We start from the raw sequence: 26772 nt of genomic DNA, 5'->3' as shown, positions 1-26772 counted from the left end.
AAGGATTCATCATAAGTAAGGCTCTTTCACAGGCAATTTAAGAATGTGTAAGGCTCAGTGTGTTGTTCCAATTCATTATTAATCATGCCCAATTAGGAAAGGCAGCCATGAAAGAAATGTATTGTAGTTCTTCAAGTCATTTAGTAGCCTGTACATCTTTAGTCTACTTTTCCTAAAAACACCTCTTTCATTAAAAAACATCTTTTTACACTTATAAAGATCTGCTGGAACAGACTATAATCAATAAAACATGCTAGATACTGTTAAGCTCAAGCATATTAGCTAATCTTCGGCAATGTTAAAAAGCTTTCTTCACCAGGTTCCTCCCATCTTCAGCTGCCAATTCTAGCAGGCAGCTGTTAAGAAGAGAAGCAGGAACAGTTTGTAAGTTTCAGTGAGAGAACCAAAGCTTTTGGCTTATCTCTTTCAGTTGCTTCCAACTCAAGTCTATTCTTTATTAACAAGTTGTAGGAACTACAGCAGGTGTTTGGTTGTTTCTTACTTCCCTCAATCTTTCATTTTTTCCCCTTATATCCTTTGAACCATTGTTTCCCACTGTGCAACATCAACATTTTTCAAAAAACCAAAATAAAACTATTCTACCAACTCTATTGATTTGGATTATTTCACTATTCAAACAAGAACCATGAAAGAAAAGACTGAGATAGCTTTTATCCTTAGATATAACAGCAAAGCTGTTTCGAAAAAAGGCCAACTAGAGGTTTGGGATGAAAGTTCAAGAAATATGAAAAGGAGTTGAGTGGCTTACCATCTTTTCTTTTCACTATCTTTGTGAAACTTGGGTTTTCATCATTTACTGGGGATGCTAAGATGTGTTACTGAAATGAAATATGCCAGTTCAAAGACGTAACAAATCTTAATTCAAGCACTGGGTAAATATGTCATCATGGAAGTATATACTTCATTGAATTCCATAATTATTTAATAACCATTAAAACATATTTATTTCAATATTGGGTTTTTTTTGCTGAAATTAACAGGAAAGCTCAGCCTTAATAAGAAATAACTAGGTGTTTTGTGTTCTTGAAAAGATTACAATAACACTGTTTTAACACTAAAGGGTCTCAGAAACAGGAACTGTCTAGGCTTATACACCACGGGTAAGCCAAAATGTGGTTTGTTTGGTTTTGGTTTAGTACGTGTAAATCCAACTGTTGTGGTTTTAAAATTGTGATTTATAAAGCAGAGGAAACCAGCCAAGTCTTTATAAAATCACAACTTTCTATGACCAAAATGACCTGCAATGATATCAAATATTCTGAAATATATGAAGTAAGGTATATTCCTATTACTTAGGACAAGCAGTCCCATCATTGCTCTTTCATTTTTAATGTATTCAAGTGAAGTTTGGTTCTTGTCAGCCGTTTCTAGCAATTTCCCCATCACTTTCTTTAAATTACCCATACGAGCTGCAACTGAGGTATTTTCATTTATACCTAATTCTTCATTGTCGTCTGCTTCCTAGGATACTTAAAAATATTGTTAAATAGATCTCAGGAAAACTAACAAGTCTTTCACTTAACTCATGGGTGTCAAACTGGATCGCGTCATGGGCCAGATCATGACATATCGTGACGTTTTTTGCCTTTGCAGAGCTACGGTGAGTGTGGATTGTGCATGATATATTCAGCCCATGGGCCGCTACCAGTAGTTTGTCTAGCTAGTTAACTAGTTAACCAGCCCCCTTTTTTTCCTGAAAAGGTCAGCATTGAAATCTGTAAGTACCAAAAATTGCACATCTTTATTTTCAACACTTTTAAATGTTTTCTACTATCCTAGTTTTATCAGACATCTGATGTATGTATGTATGTATGTATGTATGTATTTGGAGAATGTATGTAGCCATCCACTCAATGTCAATGATTCTGGACAGATTTAAAAAAAACCTCAAACATTAAAAGCAAAAAATACCTTCTCCCCTGGCAATAGCAATCAGAGGCCATTTGATGCGCTCCATCCCACTCAGGGTTCCCCACACCCATTGGCAATACCAGGTCTTCAAGGCTTTACAAAAACTGAAGGCCAGTTTAATTTCCATAGGGGTGATGTTCCAAAGGGAGTGACCCACATTGAAAACTCTTTTGTTCTAAGCCAGGTCTTTAAAGGTGGCAACCAGCACCTTGAATTGTACCAAGAAGCAAATTGACAGCCAATGGAGCTCCCACAGGAGAGGTAACACATATGTACCTTTGGGTTTAAAAAAGCCACATGGACCATTGCATTCTGAACCAATTGGAGCTTCTGGGTGCTTTTCAAAGACAGCCCATGTAGATCAAGTTGCAATAATTAAGATGGAGGTAAGTAGAGTGTCAGTGATTGTGAGCAAGGATTATTGGTCCATAAAAGGATATGTGGTACACAATTTACAGTTGCAGAAAGGCCCACCTGGCCATGACTGCCACCTGCTCCTTAGGTAGGAGTCGAGAGTCCAGAACTACCAGATACACACTAGGGTCTGTCTGGGGAAGTATTTCCCCCCACCCAATCTGAAACTTGTATAACTTTTATTGCTTTGTATTATTGCATTTCTTTGACCGTTCTTTTAAAAATTACAAAATAAAATACTTTGAACCAGCTTTATTTTTATTCTTTCCAAAACAATGGAATAGTGGGAAAAAATTAGGTTAAAAGGAGACAGAACATTGTCACCAGAATGATTATCTGGAAACTGCACAGAAAATCAGTGGCAGAAAATTTTAAAAGCAGACCACATTGGGATGAGAATGCCAAAAAAAGAATGCATCCTTATAGGAGTCAAAGGGCAGCAGGTCAAAATGTTATCAACTTCTCCATTCTGAGCCTCCTCTCTTTCCCATGTCATGTGATCCAGAATATAGGTAACATTAACTGATGGAAAAGATTTCCTATGCTTTTCAAAAAAATTTCTGAACTTTTCAAAATGACAAAGATGTATAGTAGAACAAAAAGATTGCTGCTCCCTCTGGTGGCCAATATATTCAACTTAACTCCTTTGTGCTAGCCTGGTGAAAGCTGTCCATTTAATCAATGCTACCAGGAACCTCACCAAATATTAAGGAATGTTTAATTTATGTGTAATTAAAGTGGTGTTAGTACAAATGGGAATTAGTGTAAATTGAACATTGAGACACAATTGTTAAAAATGGCAACATAGTCATATCTCTGTCCAAACAAGAAAGGGCCACAGTTCCAAGTATAGGATGCATCAGTAATTTATGATACATATCTAGACAAGTTATATCCCTTTAAGATATTTGAGCAAATACCTTTAACAGTAATCTAAAGTCTTCTGCAGATCCTGGAAGTGTGAAGGTTTAAAAAAGATTTTGGGGAATGTGAAGAAAGTTTGTGCGAGAAGGCCAGATGATGCAAGGGCCATCAAGATAACAGGCAGAGAAAACTGAAGCCTGGCAAAACCAGGCACTCAGGAGTAAACAAGGGCAATGTTTCCTCTTGTAGGTGGGCTTCTATCAGAGGAGAGGGCAGACTCGTTTTGTGTTTCAAGTGTTTTTTATTTGCCAGGCAAAGCAAAAAACTCCACCCAGAACTGACTGGAAATGCTGCATTAATTTAGAGAACAAGACCAGAAGTGAAGATCTACTTTACTGTATGAATTGAAATCTGGGCTGTGTAAATTTGTTTCCATATGTATGCTAATAGGTGATGCTGGACTTAGTAGCAGCTGAGATCACCCTCTTCAGGAAGCATTTTCACCCCTTTTCTCTCTTTTTTTTTCACCTTCTTCATCAAGAGAGTTCCTAATTCTGAGTGAAACCATGGGGCTCATTCTGGGAAAGTCATCTAGCTTTTAGCATGCCATTTCCCTGAAGGGCAGTTTAAGGGCCACTTACCTCTTGCACCAAGGACAATTTTTCAGAAAGAGCCTAGCACCAACATGACAAGTTGGCTTTATACACTTTTTCTTGGAAGAGTAAAGCAGATTTATGGTAAGGTTTATAAATCTCATGGAAATTTGATAATTACCGTTTGGGTATGAATTGTATCAGGGCATATGAGCATCATTTTTGAGCAAAGATTGATACATGTTCATATCTGAATGCAAAATCTATGAAAACTGTATACTTTTGTACAGGTAGTCCTCAACTTACAATCACAATTGAGTTCAAAATTTCCATTGCTAAGCAAGACAGTTGTTAAGTGAGTTTTGCCCCATTTTACCACCTTTTTTTTGACACACTTAAGTAAAACACTGCAGTGGTTAAGTGAATCATGTGGCTGTTTAAATAAAAAACTGGTTTCCCCCATTGACTTTGCTTGTTGGAAGCTGGCTGGATAGGTTAAAAATGGTAGATCTAATGACAGTGCAACTGTCATAAATACATTCCAGTTGCCAAGCACCTGCATCTTGATTGTGTGACCATGCAAATGAAAACCGGTCATAGGTCTTTTTTTTTTCAGTGTGTTTGTAACTTTGAATAGTTGTTAAATGAATAGTCATAAGTCAAGGACTACTATAGAAGTTTGAATGATTAAGACCATGTTCAAATGAATGAAGACACTATTGAATATATATGCTTCTTGGTCTTTGGTACTGTGGCGGAATTATCAATTGAAAAGAGAGAGATCCTTTTTAGGGAAAATAGAAAAGCATTTCAGCTTGGCGTCTGTTTGGGATGGAACCATCTGAGTTTATCAATATTTGGGCCTACACAGATTGCTTCTAGCTACTTATGCCTGACAAGTATCTACATACATTTATGTGACAGTATTGAATATGAATTCTGCTTATTTTATTTTATATGCTTCCTATTGAAGATTCTTCCCAGAAAATCAATCTTAGCAGATTATTTGTTGTAGTAAATATGAAACTTTAGGGCATTATATATTGATATAATGCCATGAGAGATTCTACTTGTGAATTAAATTACATCTCAATGAATTTCATTAGAATTCAAAGATTTTCTTTATTTGAAATACAAAACATTTACAGCATGCAAGTAGTTAGCTATCCTCTCCAAATCATTTATTTATCCTCATATATTGAGAATAAACCAATGTACCAATGGGCTAACTCTTTCATTCATTTCTAAGTTAAAGAGTTATCTAAATTAAATTGTATCAGTAATGTTAGGTAGATTATTTATTTAGCTCATCTCCATAAATAATGTCTTCCATGTTACTCAACCCTTATTCTAAGCCATTTTTAAAAAATGAACTAGAGGAACAGAAGACTCAAGGACCATAAATTGAAACTTGCATTTAACAATTCTAATGTAGACTGATGATTTTAAATTTGCAAAACTATCAACCGTCCTGTCATGCAACATACCATAGGTGATCCAAAGAATTAAAAGGGAGCTGTTTTAAAAGTCTAAGTTGCAATTCTTAGTAATTCATATTGGATCAAATTGAAAAAAAAAAACCTTCTGGGTATTTAAAAAATGTACATTCTCAGGTACATGCTAAGTACAGTTTATTTAATTTACACAGCCATATCAGCACCAAAACTTGTGATACATTACTTACAGGAATGAAACTACCATAAACAGCCGTGAGAAAATATCCTGCTTCATTTGAATATTCTGCTAAGAAACCAAACTGAACTGTGCAAACTGAATTGGGATTAGAACAATATTGTTACTGTTGAGAAAGTGACATAGGCAACTGAAAACACTAAGAATTATTACTTAAATACCCATTTCCAAGTCCCCTCTTACGTTGCAGAGGTCTTTTCATTTTATGTCTGGAGGGTTTATTTTATACACAGAACTGTGTTAGGTCAATTTCAAAACTATCAACAGCTTGGCTGATGAAAAAAAAAATCCCAGACTCTAAAAATTATTTTAAAAATCACAAATAAAACGTTATTGGGAAAAAGCCTAATTTTTCTATCATTAAGCTTCATAATACAAATACTTTAATTTGTAAAAAAGTTAGTCATAAAAATCTACAGAAAATCTTAATCCCCAAGTGCTTGTGAACTTACTGTAATAAGATACAAAATTCCAGGAAAGCGGTTATTTAGCATTTCCATTGCTGCAGTTTATTCTTCTACTCCTACAAACCTTACAATTGTTATGAGAAAGCCTTCTAAATCCTTTAGAATTTATCATGCAGGAAGTCCCTATCAAAGGCATTATTTGAACTTCCTGAAGTGCCATTCTAAAGGGCAAAACTCTCATTTAAGAAGACAAAAACATGGCTTAGGACTTTTTGCAAAAACAAACAGAAGACTAATTTGTTTGACAAGATATCTGGAAACATACATTTACAGAAATCTAGATTTACAAATTAATTACAGTGAAGGTTCAGTATAGCTCAATTTCCCTAGTCACCGAACATTTCTAGTCTTTAACTTTGCTTCTGTTTTTCAGTTTGATGAAAATTAGTTAATCCATTTATTCTCAAGTTTTAAACCAAATCTGTAGTTTGCAGACTACTCTAGACTATCATTTATAGAACATTATAGAGTTTATTTGTAGAATAAAGTTTATTACAGTAAGAAACACAAATGCAAATTCCCAATTTCTCCTCCAAATTTATGCAGCTCCGATGATTGATAGGCTCATCAAGAGGAAGCAGAATGTTTTCATCTCTCATCATGCTATTCTGTGTATAGTCAGGAATAGGACAAATTAGTCATTGCCAAATCTTTTCATATCATTCTATATTTACTACTTGCTATACACAGTATTAACTCAATAATCCAGTAAGAGATATTTAACTAAACAGTTACATAGCCTTACAAAAACACTTCCTTAGTTCTATGTTTTTGAGAGTTCAGTGCCCAAAGGCAACAGTCGTCATAAACGCATCTCAGTAATTTCATACTGTACAAATAATTTTAGTCTTAGTCTCTATACAGCCACATAGGCAAAATTAATGTACAGCCGTATAGGCAAAATTAATGTACAGTGTTGTTACTAATTCATGAGTGGATCAAGTAGTGTAATTAGAGTGGTAAAGTTTATTTCAACATAGCTCCATACTTCCTAAGACCATTAAATATACATAAATTAAACTAGGATATTTTAATATGTTGCTTAACATACATTCAACTTGGCACAGTGCAGACTAAATTTAAGACGTGAATGACAGATCATGTAATGAGACCTACATTTTAATTTATAATTTTCCAAAGAAAAAAAATCTAATTTGCTGGATCTCAATTAGCCAAATTCAAAAATGAAGAGAGCTGTACAGATGGTACAAATTTATACAATTTTCTAATTTTCAAGGAGTAACTCTCATTGCGCAATATCCAATTCTGATCATGTTGTGTGTACTTCTCACCATCTAGAAATAACCAAAAGGACATGCATAAATGAAACGTACTTACAATTCTTACTCTCCAAAGTGTAACTTTACAAAATATTCATGACTATATACATTTATTCATTAAATATACAGTCTCCATTATGTCAGTAATAATTAGATGATTTTAATTCTAGTGTAAAATTCTGGTATGTTTTTAATTCATTCTTTTTTTGTATTTGAAGAAGTTTTAAAATTTCTTACATATATAGTAAATTACCAGTTTAAAGTAATCAACCAACCTTGATCATCAAAATTCATGCTTTCTCTTGCCGAGCCCCACCTCCACGTACGGCAACTGGCTGACTATTTTGGGTAAAAGCAGTTCCACCACGAATTGCATTTGGATGGGTTGGAGAAGCAGCTGGATGTTGACCAGGACGAATAGGCTTAGCTATATGGGGGAAAAAAGTATAAAAGATAAGGCAAGGGCATGTGACAAATTAAAATGTGATCAATATGATAGATTAAATGGAAACAAGAAATATTTAAGTTCCAAAAAGTATTTCAACATATTTCAGTTGAAAATGGCTCCTTACAATTACTTGAACATTTTTAATTAACTAATTTTTGCTTTGTTTTTTCTATTACAGGTTTCTTCATCCAATGGACTAAGAGATTTTCAGGTTACATTGCTATGGGCTAGTATAGCTAATGTACGGAATGCTAGACCAGAAAAACAGATCTTGATATGTCACAAAACAATGAGGGTTTTAAAATTAAATTATACTTATGTTTATATTTAATGTGTAATGACATTATTCTAAGGTACATTGTAATTTTTTTAAAACGTAGGATATTAAACAAATATTTTTATATGAGTGCTTCAATAGCAAACTATACAACCAAAAAAAGTCTGCACACTATCAGATTTTGGTAGATAAAACAGCAACTACTATATATATAAATATCTGAATATAAACGGCCTGTAATTGAGAATTCATGTTTATAGAAGTATAGTTAAAGAGCACTCAGCACTTGTTCCAGTTCATCTGAATGCCCACTGAAAAGGCCAATAAATGATGGCTGTCTTGTGGGAAAGATCCTAATTTCTTAGTAGATTATGAAACATAACATAATTTTATCAATGAAATCCATTTCCCTTGGAAGAATTGGTATCCTGGAAAGCTGAATTATATGTATTTATATACATAGGTGTACAGATGAGTAAAGGAATCCTGAACTAGCTTCAGCAACCAACCTAAAATGCTCCTTTCAAAGGGCATGGGAAAGAAATGGCCCAGAGCCCTCCTATTTGCTGAGGGAAGGACAATCTTTTTACATTAGCTCTTCTTTCCACTGGCAGGCCTAATCTCCATGTGCTGCATGCCATACTATTTTCAAGGGGTGTGAGGTTGTTTTCTGAAGTGGGATTTCTTATTTTCTCTACTTCAGTCATACAAAAGGTGGGTGAGAGAAGGGAAACATTCTGTTCTTTACAATCCATAAATATTAAAGAATGTTTGTTTATAGCAAGATGTGAAAATGTGAATTCCAAGAGGTCCAGCTGCTAATTTTTCAGGCAATCATAGATTTTCCATGCCGATGGATTCAATTTTCCCTGAAAGTCCCATTCCCTCAACTGTGCCAAAGGCCACCAGGTTCTCTGTTGTGGTTTTCGTTCCAGTAATATTACTACAGGATGGTAGTAACAGAATTAGTGCTTTTCTCTCCTCTTCCATTTCACTTTCTTTTTTGGCATACTTTTAACTGCAAGTACAAGTCATTCAATTTCTTTGTACTGTAAAAATGCTTGCTATATTTTAATTATTGCTATACACAAAACAGATTTTGAGGAGGCGGGATTTCAAAAAATCCCCCACAACAATAAAATTAAGGGATTAACAGTCTTAACAGTATGCATATGTATTATATTCCATTATTTTAAAATCTCTGTGTGTAAACACATCATGTTTATACTTCATTTGTTCTACTTACCTATCTGTGCTGAATGTGCCTTTCTGATCATGTTCTTTGATCTCACTGCTTCTTTAATTCGGTCTACTTCTTGCTGGTATCGCTTACGATCTCGGGAAGCATTCTCTTTTGCTTCTTTTAATGCCGATTCCAAAGCTTTAACTCTTTCAGCTGTAGCTCTAAGCCGTTTCTCCAGTTTCGGAAGTTCACAACGAAGATCTGCATTATCACGTACCAACTGGACATACAATAACGTGTGTGAATTTGTGCAACAATATTTTTTAGAATTTGTCAATTTCTAATAAGTATGCAATAAAACACTTCTATTACACAAAGTAAGTGTTCAACTTTCTAATTAAACCAACAAAATTGAATCCACCATAAACAATATTATTGATTTTTCCATTTAATTCCTATAAAATATTTTGAAGAACTTACTCATCTAAGCCCCCTCCCGCCTGTAACTCTTTTATAAATTAAAAATAAATGATATTTCTGGACGGCATCATCTAAGTGAATGAAATGTTTTAGGTACAATTTAGAAGAGGTTCTTCAGAGCATATGAATATGTGACAGTATAAACTATCTTATCTCCAGCTGCATCATCCTGAAAAAAAGATGTAGCTGCTTAAGTCCTAAGTTGCAGCCCCCACAAATCCCAAACCACATTATCCAAATTGATTCTGAAGGATGTACATCTATACTATCTACTAACCCAAACTGACAGCTTAGAAAATGAATACATTGTCAAAGTCTTAGATCAAGTAAATGTCATAATAGAAACAGAAAAACTTTCTGATGTCTGGTGATGCCTTACTAACTATACTTAGTAATCAGTAATGACGAACTCCAACTCTTAACACGGATGCAATATTGGCTGCGATGGCAGCAAATCCATGTAGCTCAGGGTTGGCATATCACATTATTAATTTTCTGCAAACTTGGCTTTTATTTATATTTTCCCTTTCTTGTTTTTTATAAATAACTCAAAGCAAATATTCCTCACTCCCCCTATTTTTCCCATAACCACCACCCTGTGTGGTGAGTTGGGCTAAGGATGTATGACTGGCCAAAATAATCCAACTGGCTTTCATGCCTAAAATGGGACTAAAACTCACTCTTCTGCCCCAAAAGTACTTTTTTCCAAGAGACAACGACACTTCCTTTTTTTAAAAAGACATTTTGCTTCTCATCTAAGAAACGAAAAGTCTTATAAAAATAAAGCAAGTCCAGTTGCCTCTTGAAAAAAGCACCTTTGGGATAACCATGACCTGGATGACTGAGAATTTCCATAGTCACTCTCTCCTATTTTCTAGCATGGTATCACAATCACAGACTAGATCAAACTGATTAATTGGTGCAGGAGTTTTAAAGAAATAAATTTTCTTGGTTAGTAGGCACTATTTATCCGATTATCTTGTCTAACTTTGCAGGTCCTTAAATGGGATGATCCTTTTAAGTAGATACTCCTATGCAAGTGATTGATGCCTTGTTGTTGGTAGATCATTTGACCGATAAAGTGGGGTTTCTTTTTCTTTGTTGACAGCTTGTGGCTTATTGGGAGGGTGTGTTTCTCTTTCTCCAATAATTGCACTCTAGTTGCTTTTTATTTGTTGGTTGTTGTTCAAAAGGAGGTAACTCCAGTTTATGTAGATGTTGATTGATTGCCATGTGATGGGCAGAACATTATGTGGAGCTAATCCTCTAATGCTGAGTATTTGTTTATGACATTTGATAGAACAATGTATCTATTTTCCTTCGTTACTGAACTTTGGGGTTACTTAGGAAGATATGTAAGTATTGTGTTATTATAGAACAAATCTATAAAACTTTATAAAACCATTGTTAATGTAGCTTTTTTAAATGATACAAACAAAAATATAAGATTTTTATGGTTTTACCTGTTTGTGGACTTTTGTGAGCTGCTCAAGATTGTTCTCTAGAAAAGAAATCTTCTGTTTCTGAGCAGCACTGCCACCAGTATCATCTGAATCAATCTCTGCACTCTTTGATAAAAAAGATATAGTTGCAGTTCAGATTCTTGCAGAATGAAAATCCAAAATATTAAATTCATTTTAAAATAAAGAACCAAGTATGATTACCTTCTTAACCCTGGTGGCCAAATCTTGAACAAAGAGTTTTCTGAGATTATGCAGAGTCTGAAGTTCTTTGGCCTAACAGCATAAGAGTATTAGAATTAAGACTTCTCTTAGTAAAGTAGTTCAAGAATTTCAAAGATTCCACCTCCCTCTCCCCAGAATATACAGCTTACCACAGTCTCCTCTAAACCTTTTAGGTCTTGCCTTGCTTGCTCTCTTCTATCTTGCATAACACTGAAATCATAAAAATTAAAATTCCTTAAACTTTTAGTACTTGTTCTCAAGTCTCTGGGGATTTTGAAATAATACGAAAAATAAAACCTAAACTAATAAATCATATAAATAGGTTCCACATTTTAAACATTGAATTATATAAGAAAAATATTGATTAAAAAACAATGACGACCCTATGCAAATTTATACAGATGGAATTCTGCAACACTTTGGAAGCTATCCCTCAAACAAATGAAATTATTTCGCATTTTATCTATATTCTTTATTATATGCACTTGCAATAAATATTGCAGAAGCATGCATGTATATTGCATGAAATGTAATGGAACCAATGCAAAGTAATCCATCTTTAAAGCAATTATATTTTCAAAGAATATCACAACCAACAACCTGCCAAAGCTCTAACTGCATCCATCTTCCATCTCAGAACAACTAAAAAAAACCCATAAACCTGGCATACTAGCAATTATTAAGGACAAACTATATCTCCCCTATCTTTCTAAAAGAAAGATAATGAACAATTTTTAAATTTTAAAATATTTACTAAAATCCTGTTCTAAATAAGTTCCATAACTTCTAAGAACAGAAGCTTTCAAATTATTTTGAAAATAATATTTCCTAATCAACAACCATTTGTAGGAAAATATAAGACAGTAAAAGAACATAATATCTCAAAATCAGAATTCACAGGCCTAGAAACTAATTTTTTGAAAAGTAGACCAAAATAAATACCATCAACTGATTTGTATTATATATCTAAATATAAATTGTCTTTACTTACGTAAGTTCGTGCAATTTTTTGCTTTTTTCCTGATCCACATTTTTCAGCTTATCATGCTCAAGTCTCAGCCGTTCCTGCTCTAGTATTATCTTCTGATTTTGACTGAACACATGAATGAAAATTAAGTGAAGTAAGCAATTGTGATTATTTACTCTGTGACATATTAAATTGATTACTAATTTTGGATATCTCAAAACCAAGATGACAATTAACTATACAGGCCCTAACACTTATTATGGAACCAACTGATAACTGGTTTAATTCCCCACAGCTCTGTGCTACCAGATGAACTTAGTTGGTTTTACATAAAAATTGTTTATATTTAGTACTAATATGGAAATTAATGCCCATTCTAACTTATCAAGCCCTTATACCCAAAGCCTCCTCTATGTTATCTGCAGCAAGATCTGTACCTCAAATCCAGTATTTCCAAACAAGGCTGTTGGGCTTGTTCACATCTTGGCCAAAAGACATAAAATGGTATAAATCAAGTACAACCACTCTTGAAATCAATCAAACAATTGAAAGACCCTATAAGGTTAACTGGGGAAAATGCAAGCTGGCAAGGCAGAAAAGAGTATTGGAAGTGGAATAATTAAGCTTGGGAAAGCCACTCCTGCAGACTTTCCTTTAAAATCTTATACCCTTTCCAATGGGACAGGATAACACAGACAGCACTGATGTCTTCAGTTCACAATATGGCTTCAGCCAATTCATTTGCTGTATGCCTTCTCTCATCACAAAAAAAGCAGAAGGAAGAAGTCTTTAGTTGCTGTTTCACACTTTCTCTTAGTGGAAATTGTATAGCAGCTCCTGCCACTTTATCAGTCATGCTTCCCTCCAACAGGGAAATTCACTGTGCAAGGTGAAAACAAAAGTGATGGTTTCTACTTCATCTTACATTTAGCTTTTGTTCTCCATGCCAATGGATACAGCGTATTTATTATCACCTCCTGCAGATGAATTATGTTCCATAACTGGTTCCAAATTTTTTAATCAAATCAGGTAAAGAGATGGAGTAGATCTAGTTCTGGAACCAGAACCCATTCTATTACCTAGACATGAAGTATACCATTGTTTCTTTTAAGTGGACGCTTTTATTTTATTTCTAATGTGCTTTTTAATTTTTTGGGGGTGGGGGGGAATTGCAAAACTGAAAAAAATGAACGTAGTAAAAATATTTCTGGCCCTTGTGGTCACCAAAGTTTTATCTACCTCCTAAAAAAAGGCTGACATGTAAGTATGTAAAAATCAAAGAAACTGGTGCACTTAAAAATCTATTTCATAAGCAAAAATAAGTTATTCCCACCAATCCCACTCATTTTGACAAAGCACTGTGCAAAACTTACTCTTGCAAATCAGTAATTAATTTTTCTTTTGCCTCAATTTCATCTCTCAAGCTGCTAATCTGCTTCTGATGAGTCTCACGGTGACTTTGGATTTGCTGTTCAACTGCTTGCTAAAGAACCAAACGTTCTGGTTATTTTACAGCATAAGGATAAACAATGTACTTAGTTAATTCATTTTAAAGAATTATTAAAATGGAGGTTGACTTGCCTTGACCTCATTCGCAGTTTGAACTTTGTTCAGATGTTCCTTCTCCATTTCATGAACTTTTCCTAGTGAAGAAGGGGGGGAAATTCATCTTTAAAACACATGCTCAGTATAAAAAGTCCTTTAATACTTGTATCTTACATAAATACAAGTATCTTGAATGATAAAACTAGCAGGCAACCCAGTAAATATTCTGTTTCAGCAGACATCTCTGAGAAATTCACTAGTCAACTTGTCTTTCACACACATTTATTCACTGGATTTACGGATAGTCCTTCAATTATGACAGAAATTAAACCAGAATTTCAATCACTAAGTGAAGCAATCATAAAGCATGACTTTATGTGACTTAGACACCGCAGTCCCCATTAGCATTATTGTCAGAATCCCAGTGGTTGTTAGGCTTGGGCCAAACCCTATACAAGCCATTCCCGGCTTCCTTTCTTCCCTGAGCCTTGGTAAAGTAAGGGACTGCCTCCTCTGCCTTTTTAATTTTCTCCAAGTCTTCCAAAGCATCATGAGAATGGCATGTGCTGTTTGAGGAACATCATGAATAGACTTTGAAGAAGCCCTAGCCTGGCCAGCAATTGCTTTGCACAAGACCAGGAAGCACACATGAGCAATAGCGGAAGTCTATGTTGGTCAAATGCATATAGCAGGCCTGTGAAGCAAGGCGACAGAGGCAGCTAGAGCTCTGCACTCTGGCTCACCATGTTGTGGTGACAGAGGAGCACTCCTTGGTGGCAGCACCAATGGGACTAAGGTAAAGGCTGAAGGATGGTGGAAGCCAGCTGAGACTGCTGAAGGCCCCAGGCCTCTACATCTGCCCTGGCGGCATCACCACTGAGGAGTATTGCTGTGTAATGCAGTCAAAAGGACAGAGATAGGAGGGTAGATAAGCAAATGGAGAAAGTTGAAACCCTCCTCTGGTAGTAAATTTGGGTGCATTGCCCCCAAATCTTAATCATGTGAATGTGGGAATGCTGCAATTGCTGCAACTTCAGGGATTGGGTGGAAGTACTATTTGTTCAGCCCCCTTATAACTTTGTCACTGAACAAATGGTTGGGGGCAGTATACTGACTCCGTAAACTGCTTAGAGAGGGGCTGTAAAGCACGGTGAAGCACTATATAAGTCTAAGCCCTATTGCTATTTCCTTTACAACCTGAAAACATAACTCCCCCCAACTCTTCTAATGAAATCATCCTGTTCTAATGAAATCATCCTGTGAGGTGAAGTATGCTAAGAGAATGATTAATTCATAGAGCTTATATAGCCAACTGGGGCCTTGGACTTGTCTTTCTAGTCTAAATCTATCACTCTAATATAAATATATCCTCTTACATGTGTGATTAAAATATGCTTACTAGCAAATACATTACCATTCCCCTATTGCAGAGATGTATCAGTTAACATAACTTAAAACTTCAACTTCTCAGCTTATGAATCATGTTCTTACCCATCCACAGAAAAAAAACCAATATAAAACAATACATACTTTGGGCGTGGAGCTCAACTAGCTCATCGTTAAGAGAATCCACAGACTCTTCAAGCTGTCTTTTCTTCTGTTCCACATTCTGAAGATATTCTGTAAGTGATTTGATCTTGGCTTCATGCTTCAAGATGAAAGCAGGATTGATATTTCAGTGAATTAGAGATATATATCAGAGATTTAGAAAACTGATAGTTTAAATAAAATATCAAAACACACATTTATTGAACAATTTCCAGAATATTTGAAGACTAAGTTGAAGAATACTTTCTATATCATATGTATTATGCAAAGCCATGTGTCCTTTTTCAAATAATTCAGTTTTATCAATCTTTAATATCTTTACTTTCCTTATTCTATTACTGAATTATAGGAGGGAATTTTATTCAAGAAACACTAATGATACATTAAGATGTAAAATAGGAACATGAGAATTACACTTGAAAAAGTCCAAGAATATGGAAGTCTACTAAATCCCTTGTGGTTTTTAAACTGCTCCATTATAAAAATAATTTGTGTTATCCAAATGGGGATAGGTACATTTCCTTTCTACATTAAAGGTGCTTGCTAAGTCTTTGAATAGGATTTTAATGCCATCCCGGGAAAGGAAAAAAACCATTGCTGCCCTAATAAAAAACAATCAATTCATCTTGATTCCTTGCATACTTTCAGATAGTATTGGGAGTAGCCAGCATTGGACACAGCTTTTTCCTTTGAATATGGTAATTACAATTTCTCTGTAGTTTAGAAGGAAAACTTGAACCTACAGATGCCAATAAGAAGATACACTTTTATTACAACTGTAGCTTAGACATACTAAGAGCTGTAACCTAAGCTATAAAATATCATAATTGCTGAGATTTTCTATACTAATTGTGTAAAAAACCCACCAAAATTCAAACCCACCAAACTGCTCTCAAGCTCAATTTCAGTTATAATGTTCAAGCAAATAACATCTAATATTCATAGTTTAGAAACAGTTGTTCCATTTCCAATGTATACCCACATAGCCAACTATTTTTGTACCAGAAATGGCATAATGAGCACACAAAAAGTATCAGTGATGTAGAGGAATCCCAAGATTTTCAAGCATTCAGAAAAAGTATTTTAAAATATTTTCAAGTCCAATAAGGACTCAGCACATTAACTGATAACAGAATACTAACTTTCTCTTCTCAACAGGAAGAGAAGATAGGATGGAAAATGAATGATACCCTCACTAATAGCCATTTTAAAATTGGGGTACCCTAATCCTGTTCTCCTAAGCTCTTGTATTATACTAAATAAGATCCTCAAATTCTCAGGTAAGATGACTATTGAAGAACATTATATTGGACAAGGTTGTTACAAAATATTTAACAAATGCAATAAAATCAAATTTACCTGTGAAATACGAAGCTGACAGGCTGCTAGTTCCTTTTCATTTTCTTCCATTTTCTTATTGCTTTCTATTTGTGTACTTTCTAATTGCTTACATCGTTTTACCATAGTCTTTACTTCAGATTTCATTTTACTGATGTAGAGTCTTGCAACTGTGAATTCCTCATCTATCATACCAGTTCCTTCTGGCTGCTAAGAAAGAATTAATGTTTAGCTCCAAAAATTTGAAGTTCATATATTTTTTAACATTAGACGATTTCCTTCCTATTAAAGTATAAAACACATTCTTAATTATGAAATTCTATTTTAAATGAGATTGTAGCAAAAGCAACATACAAACTATATCTAACTCCATTTCCAGATTTTGGGCATTCTGATTTAACACTAACTATTTAGAACTGTTTTTAGTGTCTCTTCTGACAACATCTACAGTTGATTTCTTATAAACTATGGTTATTGATAGTTGCTATATTGCCATCAAAATAACAGATGCGCTCATGGGAAATGGCAAACATACTTTTAAAGTTGTCTTAAAAGAAATGTACATTTATGCAATATTTCTCATGCATAAATTTTGTAATTAGTATTTTTAATGATAAATTAATAATGAAAAGAGAAGAAATAAAATGATACCGATGTGCCACTCAGGGACAGGAAGGATTTGGAATCTTAATGGTTCATTAGATGGCTTACCTTTACATCGTTGTTTCCAACTGCAATTCCTATTTCTGCAAGATCTTTTAACAGAGATGCCATCATTTCAGTTGCACGTTTTTTCTGATGATTGGTCATTTCTTTAAGTTTTTGAAGTTCTCCATCTATACTAGCTAATGTTATCTGGAACAGGAAAAAAACGTTGTTACCTAGATAACATTATTAGCAGTCAAAAATCAATTACAGTTCTGTCTTAATTCCAAGAACTCCAATTTTCATTCAAGTAGTCATAGTTTGTTTCCTAAGGGAACATTCTTTCTAAGGTCCGTGAGTCTCTAGAATTATTCTCATTGTACTCCAAAAGATTGGCATGATCATGAAAGATTCTGCCTCACTGTCAGTCATCATTAAAGCCATTGGGCACAATTATTCAGTCAAGCTATTGAAAGTACAAACAACTGCCAACTCCCATAAACCACGAAGTATTGGTTGCTTTTCTTTTTATTTCTTTCCTTTCTCTGATTGCTAAAGCCTTTGGACAATGCTGTTCAAGAAAAATATAATCTCAGAACTACTAAAAGCAGAAAATGGAATTCCTGCATTTAGCTCTTGCCTCTGCACCTATTTATCTTTGGCATTTAAACCTAATTTATAACCAGATAAAAAAGTTCTATAGCCTAGAAGCTGCAACTGACTTATGATGATCCTCCAATATTTTACATTTCAATGTGTATGAAGGCAATCATTTTAAAATACAAAATTGAGAATAAGTTACATTTTAAAAATGGGTATGCAGAACTTATACTCCCAAATACAAGTTTCTGTTTGAAGTTTCTTAACATGTCAGTGAAAATCAGACAAGATGCAGCAAGCCCATGACATAAGGCATATAATTAAATAGAGCCCTCTGGGAAGTTGTGTATCATAGATACAATCCATATGGGGATCTTTAAATAAGATGTTTCAAACAATGAATAGTACACAAAGTTGGTCAAGTATACAACTTTTATGAATCCATGTTATCAGAACCAAATTCTTTTATATACAAAATTGTATGCAATATAGTAAGACCCAAAGCAATGTGGAAAGGTACTACTGCAAGTGATTGTACAGATCCATACGTATTTTTAATAAATAATACAAACATACAGATGCTGCATGCTATTTTTCTGACAGCATTGCTTTGCTTGTATTTTGAAATAAGCAATGTGCAATCTAATGTTTGGGACCCAATTTCTGCCTTTTATTCAATTTCTCATTAATATTAAAGTGTGTCACTAACATTAACTGGAATATACCTTCTATGAAACATATATTAAATACAGTGAAAAAGAATGAAGGTATTATAACATTATACTGCCTCAAATTTTCAATTGTTCTCAAAAAGGTTGTATCTCTGAAAGAAGTAAACAAAAACTTGTTCTAGTAACAATACTATCAATTAATTAGAGCAGTTGGTGATACTGCATACCTAGAGCATAATTGTAGGGTCCATTTGAATTATATTATTAATAAAAAGACATTTAATTATATATAATTTTTATCAAAACTTTTAAACAAGATAAAAGCTAATATAAAAGTAATGTAAAATAAGGGAAGAAGAAAATTAACTAAAAGAAAGTGAAAAGTGCACAAAAAAGAACAAATTAAGGGAAAAAAAGAAAATATAAAGCAGCAGCTTCTGATATTATTCACAGTGTTGTAAGTACAAACATATTTTCACCTCTCTAAAGTTATATTATACTGATTTTTTCCTATTAGGAAGGCATTTAGAAGTATTTTCCTGAAGCTAAAGAAATATAATATGCAAGCTAAAGAAATGTTCCTATCATTTTTAATCATTTAATTTGAACATCAGATGTCCAACATATTTATTTTTATAATTTAATCCACATATGGATTTGAATAATAGTATATATAGTTAACATAGCCACCCAGAATCACTATTACAGTAAGCTGGACAGCTTATTTATTTCATTCCTAGGCAGCCCATCTCATTCTCATTATCAAGCAACTCTGGATAGCTTAAAGGTAAAGATTACCCTCACACATATATGCTAGTCATTCTCAACTCTAGGGGATAGTGCTCATCTCCATTTCTAAGCTAAAGATCCAGCGCTGTTTGATGACGATTCTGTGGTCATGTGGCTGGCATGACTAAACACCGAAGGTGCATGGAATGCTGTTACCTTCCCATTGAAGTAGTCCTTATTTTTCTACTTGCATTTTTATATGCTTTCAAACCGCTAGACTGGCAGAAGCTAAGACAAGTTACGGGACCTCACTCCGTTATGCAGTGCTAGGGATTCCAACCACCAAACTGTCAACCTTTCTGATCAACAAGTTCCGCATCTTACCACTGAGCCACTGCGTCCCCTCCTGGATAGCTTACAATGCTATAAATAACAGTATAAAATAATTAAAAGGTTAAAACATTTAAATACAATAAAATTAATAAGTAAACTTAATGTTAAACAGTATTTGGAAAAAGACCCAGGTAGGAGAGGTTTTCAGTTAGTAGTCAATATAGCATCCACCTGACAACCAAAATTTGGTTTATTGAAGAAACTCCTTCTATTATCTTACCGATTTCTGATTCAATTCCTCACTTAGTATTTCATACTCCTTTGCCTTGTCTTCAACTTCTTGTGACTTTTGATCATAGTTGACAGCAAGTTCCTCAAGGGCCTGGAGAACTTCTTTTACTTCTTCTTTAGAAGCATCATTTTCAGCTTGAAGGCGATTCAGTTCAGCTTGCATATTGTCTTGGTCCCGTCTGGTAGATGCTAGAAGCTATTAAAAAAAGACCACCAGTAAATATTTTTAATAGCTGTTTCTTAAGCAACAATGAATATAAGCTTAGGGTAATTGATTGCCAGGGTAAAATGTACCTAAACAATTTATTTTAAGGCTCTATAACGACATTGCTCACTATTTTAAATCTTGTTGAGCTCTAGATATTTACAGACCTCCATTCAGTAATTTGTAACATAGGTCCACAGAAACCATTATTCTAATAAAAAATGTTGAATCTTCTTTTGTAAAGTATTGATACCATGAGCTATATTTCTCCTACTTTAATAACAGAAATCACTTTTTAACAATAAGCAATGTATTTATTTTGCACCATTATGCTTTTTTTTTATTCTGTTCACAGTATGTAAACAGTGGTAATAGTCACCTCTTCCTGATCCAACATCTGAGTTTTTAGTTTTTCCACTAATTGGCTTTGTTGATTAATTTCTTCATCCTGAACAAAAAAGGAGAAAGATAATTATTCAAAGTAACATTAAATAAGCATTAATTAATCCTATTTAATATCAAGAAAACAATCAGTATCTAAAAAGCATAGTCAGATGTTCTACATTGCAGGTAGCTTTTATTAACATTTAAGAGAACTTCAGAAGTGTTCCTAATGCCAGGAAGTTCCCTCTTTCAAATCTAAAAGGACTTTTCAATGCAATTTATAAGATAGGATGGAAGCAATTCTATCACATTTGTTTTGTCTTAATAGAAATAATAATTATAACCTAGATCTGACCCAAACTTTGAAGATGCTCAGAGAAGTTCTTTAGATCATGTCAGATTTTCAGAATATGAATGCTTAGTTCAAAAACATGTAAGTATATATATATTTCTCTCTTAGATCAGCACCTCCTTTGATTGTATCAATGGCAATAAGATGGGACCGCCAATTTACAAAAACTGCATGCACGGAATAAATTGAATCAAATTAATTTGAGTCATCAATAACTTGCAATTATTCATTCCATTTTCTCTGCCAAACACAATTTGGTCTTTGATATATTAATTTCCAGATCCATAGTTCTCGTTGCATCATACAATCTAGCATTCATCCAAAATATTTTTGGTTCTCAGCAAAAAAAAGAAGAATAATTTACATACAAACATACAGCCCTCAATCAATATATCTAACTTTATGATGGGCACACTCATAGTCCTTCCCCTAAATATTACCATCTGATGGGAAGTAAGAAGCATGCCTTTACATGGTAATCTCAGCCTTCTGGAACAACTTGCCCCTTGAAGTTTAGCAGGTCTTCACTCTCTTAGTCTTTTGTAAAGCCTTGAAGATCTGACTAATCTTCCAAACAGTAGGATAAGATTGGATAATTGCACATTAGAAGATAGACCTGGTACCAGTTCTTTCTTGTTTTTAATGTTTTAATCTGTTCAGTTTTAAACTTTTAGTATCATTTTATATATTGTTTTAACTTCTGTTTGGGGACTACCTAGAGTGGACTGGCAGATAGATAGCTATATAAACGTTTTAAAGAAATATGTAAATTACACAAGCAATTCATTCATATATATACATGCATAATATATAGCTTGTAATTCATACCTTGTCATCTAACTGTTTATACACTTTAGCCATTTCTTCTTCACACTTCCTCCTTTCAGCATCAGTAAAATTGCCAATCACTCCAATAGTAGGAGTTGGGGTATCATTAATAACTGTAATATCTTTATCCACAGCAAATGCTTCCAAATTAGCCTTTTCTTTGTCAAACTGTTCCTCAAGAGGTACAGTCTCTCCTTTAAAACAGAAATTCCCCAGGATATAATTACTTTCAGGAAGAAAATGTTAAAAAGTGACTTGACTTTAGACAAGCATTTATTTCATGAACTTTTATTGAGATTCCATTATTCATATTTATAAAAGCCATTTAGATATATAAAAATACTACCTTTCTGGACTGAATTCAGAATGTTGATATATGCACAGATTAGAGGTGGTATTCAGCAGGTTCTGACCAGTTCTGGAGAACCGGTAGTGGAAATTTTGAGTAGTTTGGAGAACCGGCAAATACCACCTCTGACTGGAGATTTTACAGTATCCTTCCCCTGCCACGCCCACCAAGCCACTCCCACAGAACCAGTAGTAAAAAAAATTGAATCCCACCAGTAGCACAGATGAAATTTAAAATAATTTAGTATTAGAGCATGTCACTGATACTCTGATCTCTTCATAAGACTTCTGCCTGATCAACAAATATATAGAATATTTAGCTGTAAAACTGTAGTGAATTTTACTTAATTTCAATGCTATACTGAAAAAAGGCCCTGATAAGACCAAGATAACTGTAAAAGGTTGGAAATGCCTTGCAAATCCTATTACAGTATATGAGTTATTTTTAAGCAAAAGCCATGATAATGACATCTCATATTTAATAAAAAGTGATCTCAGAATAGAAGGCTGTGAGTAACTCACCATTGCGCCATCTACTGAGCTCATTTTCAAGCCACTGGATAGTGTTACGTAGTGTTTTATTTTTCTCCTTTTCTTTTTCATATTTTTTCTTCCACTGTTCTGCAGTTAATTCTACATTAACACACACTGTATTCTTGATAGTCTTGGCTCTATAAAGGTAGATTCAAGGTAAATATAGATTCAACTAAATATAGGATTGTTTAAATTGATAGAAGATTTAAATGTTAATTTTCAACGCTAATCCATTTTTTGAATAATTAAAACAATATGTACATCATTTTGTCATCTTCACAGTATGGCACATTGTATCTAGTTCATCTTTTGTATGATTATGAAAAGCTCAAGACAATCATATAACAGAAAATAACACTAATTGCAAATGGAAGTGTGGCAAAATAAGCCAAGTAAAAATAAATCTATTTACATATAAGTTTGTACCCCAAATATACATCAATTTGTATTTTTGTATCTCAAAAATACATCAATCAGAAATGTATACCCAAAGGTCTAACTTTCTGATTATAATAATTGAAAGGAACTTAGAGAATCAAATACTAATAAGCTTTATGAAAAATACTTTAGTGAAACAAGTTATTAGGCAAAAATATTTGTACATGTATATTTTATATGTACATGACAGCTCAAAACTTGATTATTCAGTCTTTGTGGCAATTTAAAGTCTGTTTCAATGCAATCATTCTGCTTTTACAATCTCACACTTAAGATTGTTCACTCACCTCTGACCAAATAACAGTGTAGACTTTGTTTCAGATTCATTGTAAGATGATGGGGAGCAGCAAATAACAATTGTGGTTCTACAATTGCCTCCTAAAGAATCTTGTAAAATTCTGGTCATTTTACTATCTCGATATGGAACATATGCCTGCAAATAAGAAAGAAGTTTTTTTAAAAAAACAACAACACTTGTACCCTATTATAGATTGAGAATATTTTGTATTTTCCCAAACCAAGAATCATTTAAGTTTGGTATGGTATTTTCAACAGGAACTTCTTCTATGTAATTTTGCATAGTGCTATAATTATGCATAGTGTAATTGAGCATATTAAAGTTATTAAAATATTCAATACATACTAAAGCAATAAAGGGAATTAACATGAGGACAACACATTTCCTAGCTGAAATTAAAACAATTTGCATCAAGCATTTGCAAATCAGATATACTTACACTATTTTCAGCTAAAGCAGAAATGACATTTCCAAGAGCTGATAGAGATTTGTTGATATTTTTAGCCTCATCCAATACTGCACCTTCTGCTCCAGTTTTACTAACCTAAAATAATGTAAAAATTGTAAGGCTAATCAACCTATATTTTACAATTTTTGCATTGTAGTTCGATAGACAAGTGTAATATAATATTTGCCACTATGACATTTCTTTCCATGTATCCTCATCCCAAATATGTTCCTGATAATTTTTCAAAATTATGGAGAATCTGCCAAATCTATAAGTAAGTCACTTGCCCTTTTAAAAGCTCTAGCAAGTGTTTAGAAGAGGAATACTGCAAGTACAAGTAGCCCATATTAATATGCAGTGTTAAAATTATAAAATGAATCAACAAAGAATCTAGAAATGTATTATAAAAATTATAAAAAATGCAAAATGAAACAGCTATTTACAGGTAATCTTATGACTGCTCTTTTAACAACAGTCAAAAATTATGATGGCCTCATAAACAGTACTTTACAGCCCATAAAGCATTTCCAGCCATCTGAAAATGTTGCAGTTCCCTTGTCATATGATTGTGATCTAAGTCCTTGACAATCTGTTCATACTTTATCAACTACCCTGAAATGATGTGATTGCCACTTGCAATCTTCTCCACCAGCTTCCCCGGAAAGTTGCAAGCTGTGGCCATTACCAAGAAGACTCCCTCTCATCTCTGGGAGTTGGTTGCCTCCTGAGAGGATCTGAGTTCCTTCAATGGGTTGCAGAAGTGTGTATCTGGAATCCTGATGATTTTGCCCTTTCTCCTGCACACCATGAAAGTTCCCTTTTTTACACAGAGAGGAGCTGAATTCCTTTGACAGGCAGCTCTTTTAGGCAGCCCTCAGAGATGGAGAGTCAGCATGGTTAAAGTAAGAAGAGTGGGGTGATTGAGATGGGTGGAGGTGGTTCAGCACAGGCTGCATAAGAGTGCCCCTTCACTCAAGCTGAAAATTTTGCTTCAATTTTCGCAGGGACGATTTTCAGCTCCTGAATAAAACATCACAGGGTCTTCCTGACCCTCCTGAATCACTCCTTGTTCCTTACCTGAGACTTCATCCATTTAACAGCCCATACAATTACTTAACAATTGGGAGTACCAGGATTGTGATTGTTGAGCCAAGCATGACATCTCACTTTAAAACTATTTTGTTCAGCAACCAAGATTCGGATCCCAATTTGGTCATAAGTCGAGCACTTTTGTATTTCTCCCAGTTTTCCAAGTAAATGTTATAAACAATCCCATCATAAGGTAGTTGTGTATCTAACAGCAATACAGAATCTTATAATATTATAACATTTAAGATCAGCTTATATAGTACCCAATTAGGCTTAATATAATCCATATAATCAGAAATAAAAAGAATCATTATAAACATAGCCATACTCTTGACAGCATTTCTCAGGTATAGTGGTACTTCTTCAAAGAGCTAGATAACATAATATATAATGGTACTGCCTGTGCATTGCATGTTCTTATCACTACATAATTCTAAACAATCAGGTCTTGTAAGGAAAATAGACCTTTTGTGAACTGCCTCCTATCCTCAAATGAAAAAAAACTTCCTTGCCTTAGAGAATGGGAGAAGAAATACTAAATACCTTAGGTGCACTTTTCTCTAATATATTCAAGGCAGAAGGAGAGCGCCAATGTTGAAAGAGGGAAATGATAGATTATTTTCATGTTTTTTTAAAACAGTAAACTGTTACCTTTTCACTACCTGCCAAGTCTACAAGATAAAGTTTTCCACTCAATTTCTGTTCTGTTTGAGTGTTTTCTTGCTTTACATTAATGAGAAAGATGCTATGACTTCGAGAGCTATGTTCATTCATATCTGTAAAAGAACAGTTTTAAGGCTTTATAAATGTCCATTCTGTCAACAGCCTATACTTAATAATTGAACTATAAGTGTCTCATAAATCAAAACATAATAAATCAATACATGTAACAAAAACAATATATCCCTTCATCAAAAAAATCTGTATCAAATCTACAAAATTGAATCTTTTATTTTTAAAGCCATATTTGTCATTGCAATAAGGAAGTATATAAAAAACCTATATAGTCTTAAGTTAACTTGATTCCTTGTAACTATCTGGACAACACCAAAGAAATGGCTCCCGCCACCCCGCAAAAAGGAAGAATTCAGTTGTAAAATTCTTAAACTGTCTTTCCCATCCTGGTGTCCTTCAATATATTGGATTATATATGACAATTTATAACCTGTACATATAAAAGAATCATAGCCCTGAACTTTCTAGTTAAAAAATAGAAAATTACTGCTACTTAAGTTACTGAAAATGTTGCAAAGAATGACTTTTCCTTGAAGGAAAAGATTTCCATCAGCATGGGGGGAAAAGCCAAAACAGCCTTTTTTCTGTCACTAGCAACCAGCACAAAATGGATTGTAATATATTGCTAATATATTTTCATCCCCCATTTCGTTCAGGAAAACAAGTTATCCCTGACATGGAAGAGAAACATGGGAAAAGATAAAATTTAGGCCAACATTTAAAACTGAATTATTTTTATTTCTATTGTATGTATTTATCGTTTAAGTAGCTTTCTGAATTATTGAGATCAGTTGTGTTTTCATTCAGAGAATGTTTAAAACAAATGTGCAATTGAAATCATAGGTTTTTCTTTTAGATTTGATGGATAAGCGCTTGAGAAAAAACATGGGACTTTGTTTCTGTATATGGTAAAAGCAGGAAGACTTTTATAGGCATAGAAATACCGTGTTTCTCACAAAATAAGGCCGGGCCTTATTTTTTTTTGACCCCTGAAAAATGGCTAGGCTGTCTTTTCGGGGGTGACTTAATTCCCCCCCTTGCATCCTCGGGTGGGCAGGTGGCGACAGCTTGGATGTTGACCTCGGCATTGGTGGGGCATTTCGTATCAGGAGACCTTCCGCCACCATTGCT

General features: G+C 34.0%; 1 protein-coding gene across 3 annotated transcripts in view; it reads right to left on the bottom strand.

Moving 5' to 3' along the window:
* Positions 1-5417: 5417 nt before the first annotated feature.
* The window catches only part of KIF5B (kinesin family member 5B), a 41057-nt gene continuing 19702 nt past the window's right edge, over positions 5418-26772 (bottom strand). For 2 of the 3 annotated variants that reach the window (XM_087915677.1, XM_087915679.1), the window contains exons 8-26: positions 25558-25682; positions 23809-23913; positions 23359-23504; positions 22622-22770; positions 21752-21945; positions 20567-20635; positions 19972-20178; positions 17425-17568; positions 16735-16923; positions 15358-15475; positions 13860-13925; positions 13656-13761; positions 12307-12408; positions 11465-11525; positions 11295-11366; positions 11094-11198; positions 9214-9430; positions 7518-7669; positions 5418-7257 (exon numbers count right to left, since the gene is read on the bottom strand). In XM_087915677.1, coding sequence (XP_087771803.1) covers positions 7533-7669; positions 9214-9430; positions 11094-11198; positions 11295-11366; positions 11465-11525; positions 12307-12408; positions 13656-13761; positions 13860-13925; positions 15358-15475; positions 16735-16923; positions 17425-17568; positions 19972-20178; positions 20567-20635; positions 21752-21945; positions 22622-22770; positions 23359-23504; positions 23809-23913; positions 25558-25682 — 2312 coding nt within the window. In that variant the 3' untranslated portion in view covers positions 5418-7257; positions 7518-7532. The remainder of the gene's footprint in view (positions 7258-7517; positions 7670-9213; positions 9431-11093; positions 11199-11294; positions 11367-11464; positions 11526-12306; positions 12409-13655; positions 13762-13859; positions 13926-15357; positions 15476-16734; positions 16924-17424; positions 17569-19971; positions 20179-20566; positions 20636-21751; positions 21946-22621; positions 22771-23358; positions 23505-23808; positions 23914-25557; positions 25683-26772) is intronic. The other variant, XM_087915678.1, reaches the window with a different exon arrangement.

This window comes from Pseudonaja textilis, chromosome Z (genome assembly GCF_049901715.1).
Source record: "Pseudonaja textilis isolate UNSWEBS1 chromosome Z, rPseTex1.2, whole genome shotgun sequence".
Classification (NCBI taxonomy): domain Eukaryota; kingdom Metazoa; phylum Chordata; class Lepidosauria; order Squamata; family Elapidae; genus Pseudonaja; species Pseudonaja textilis.
The sequence above is the reverse complement of the archived record's forward strand: the minus strand, read 5'-3'. Positions and strand labels throughout refer to the sequence as shown.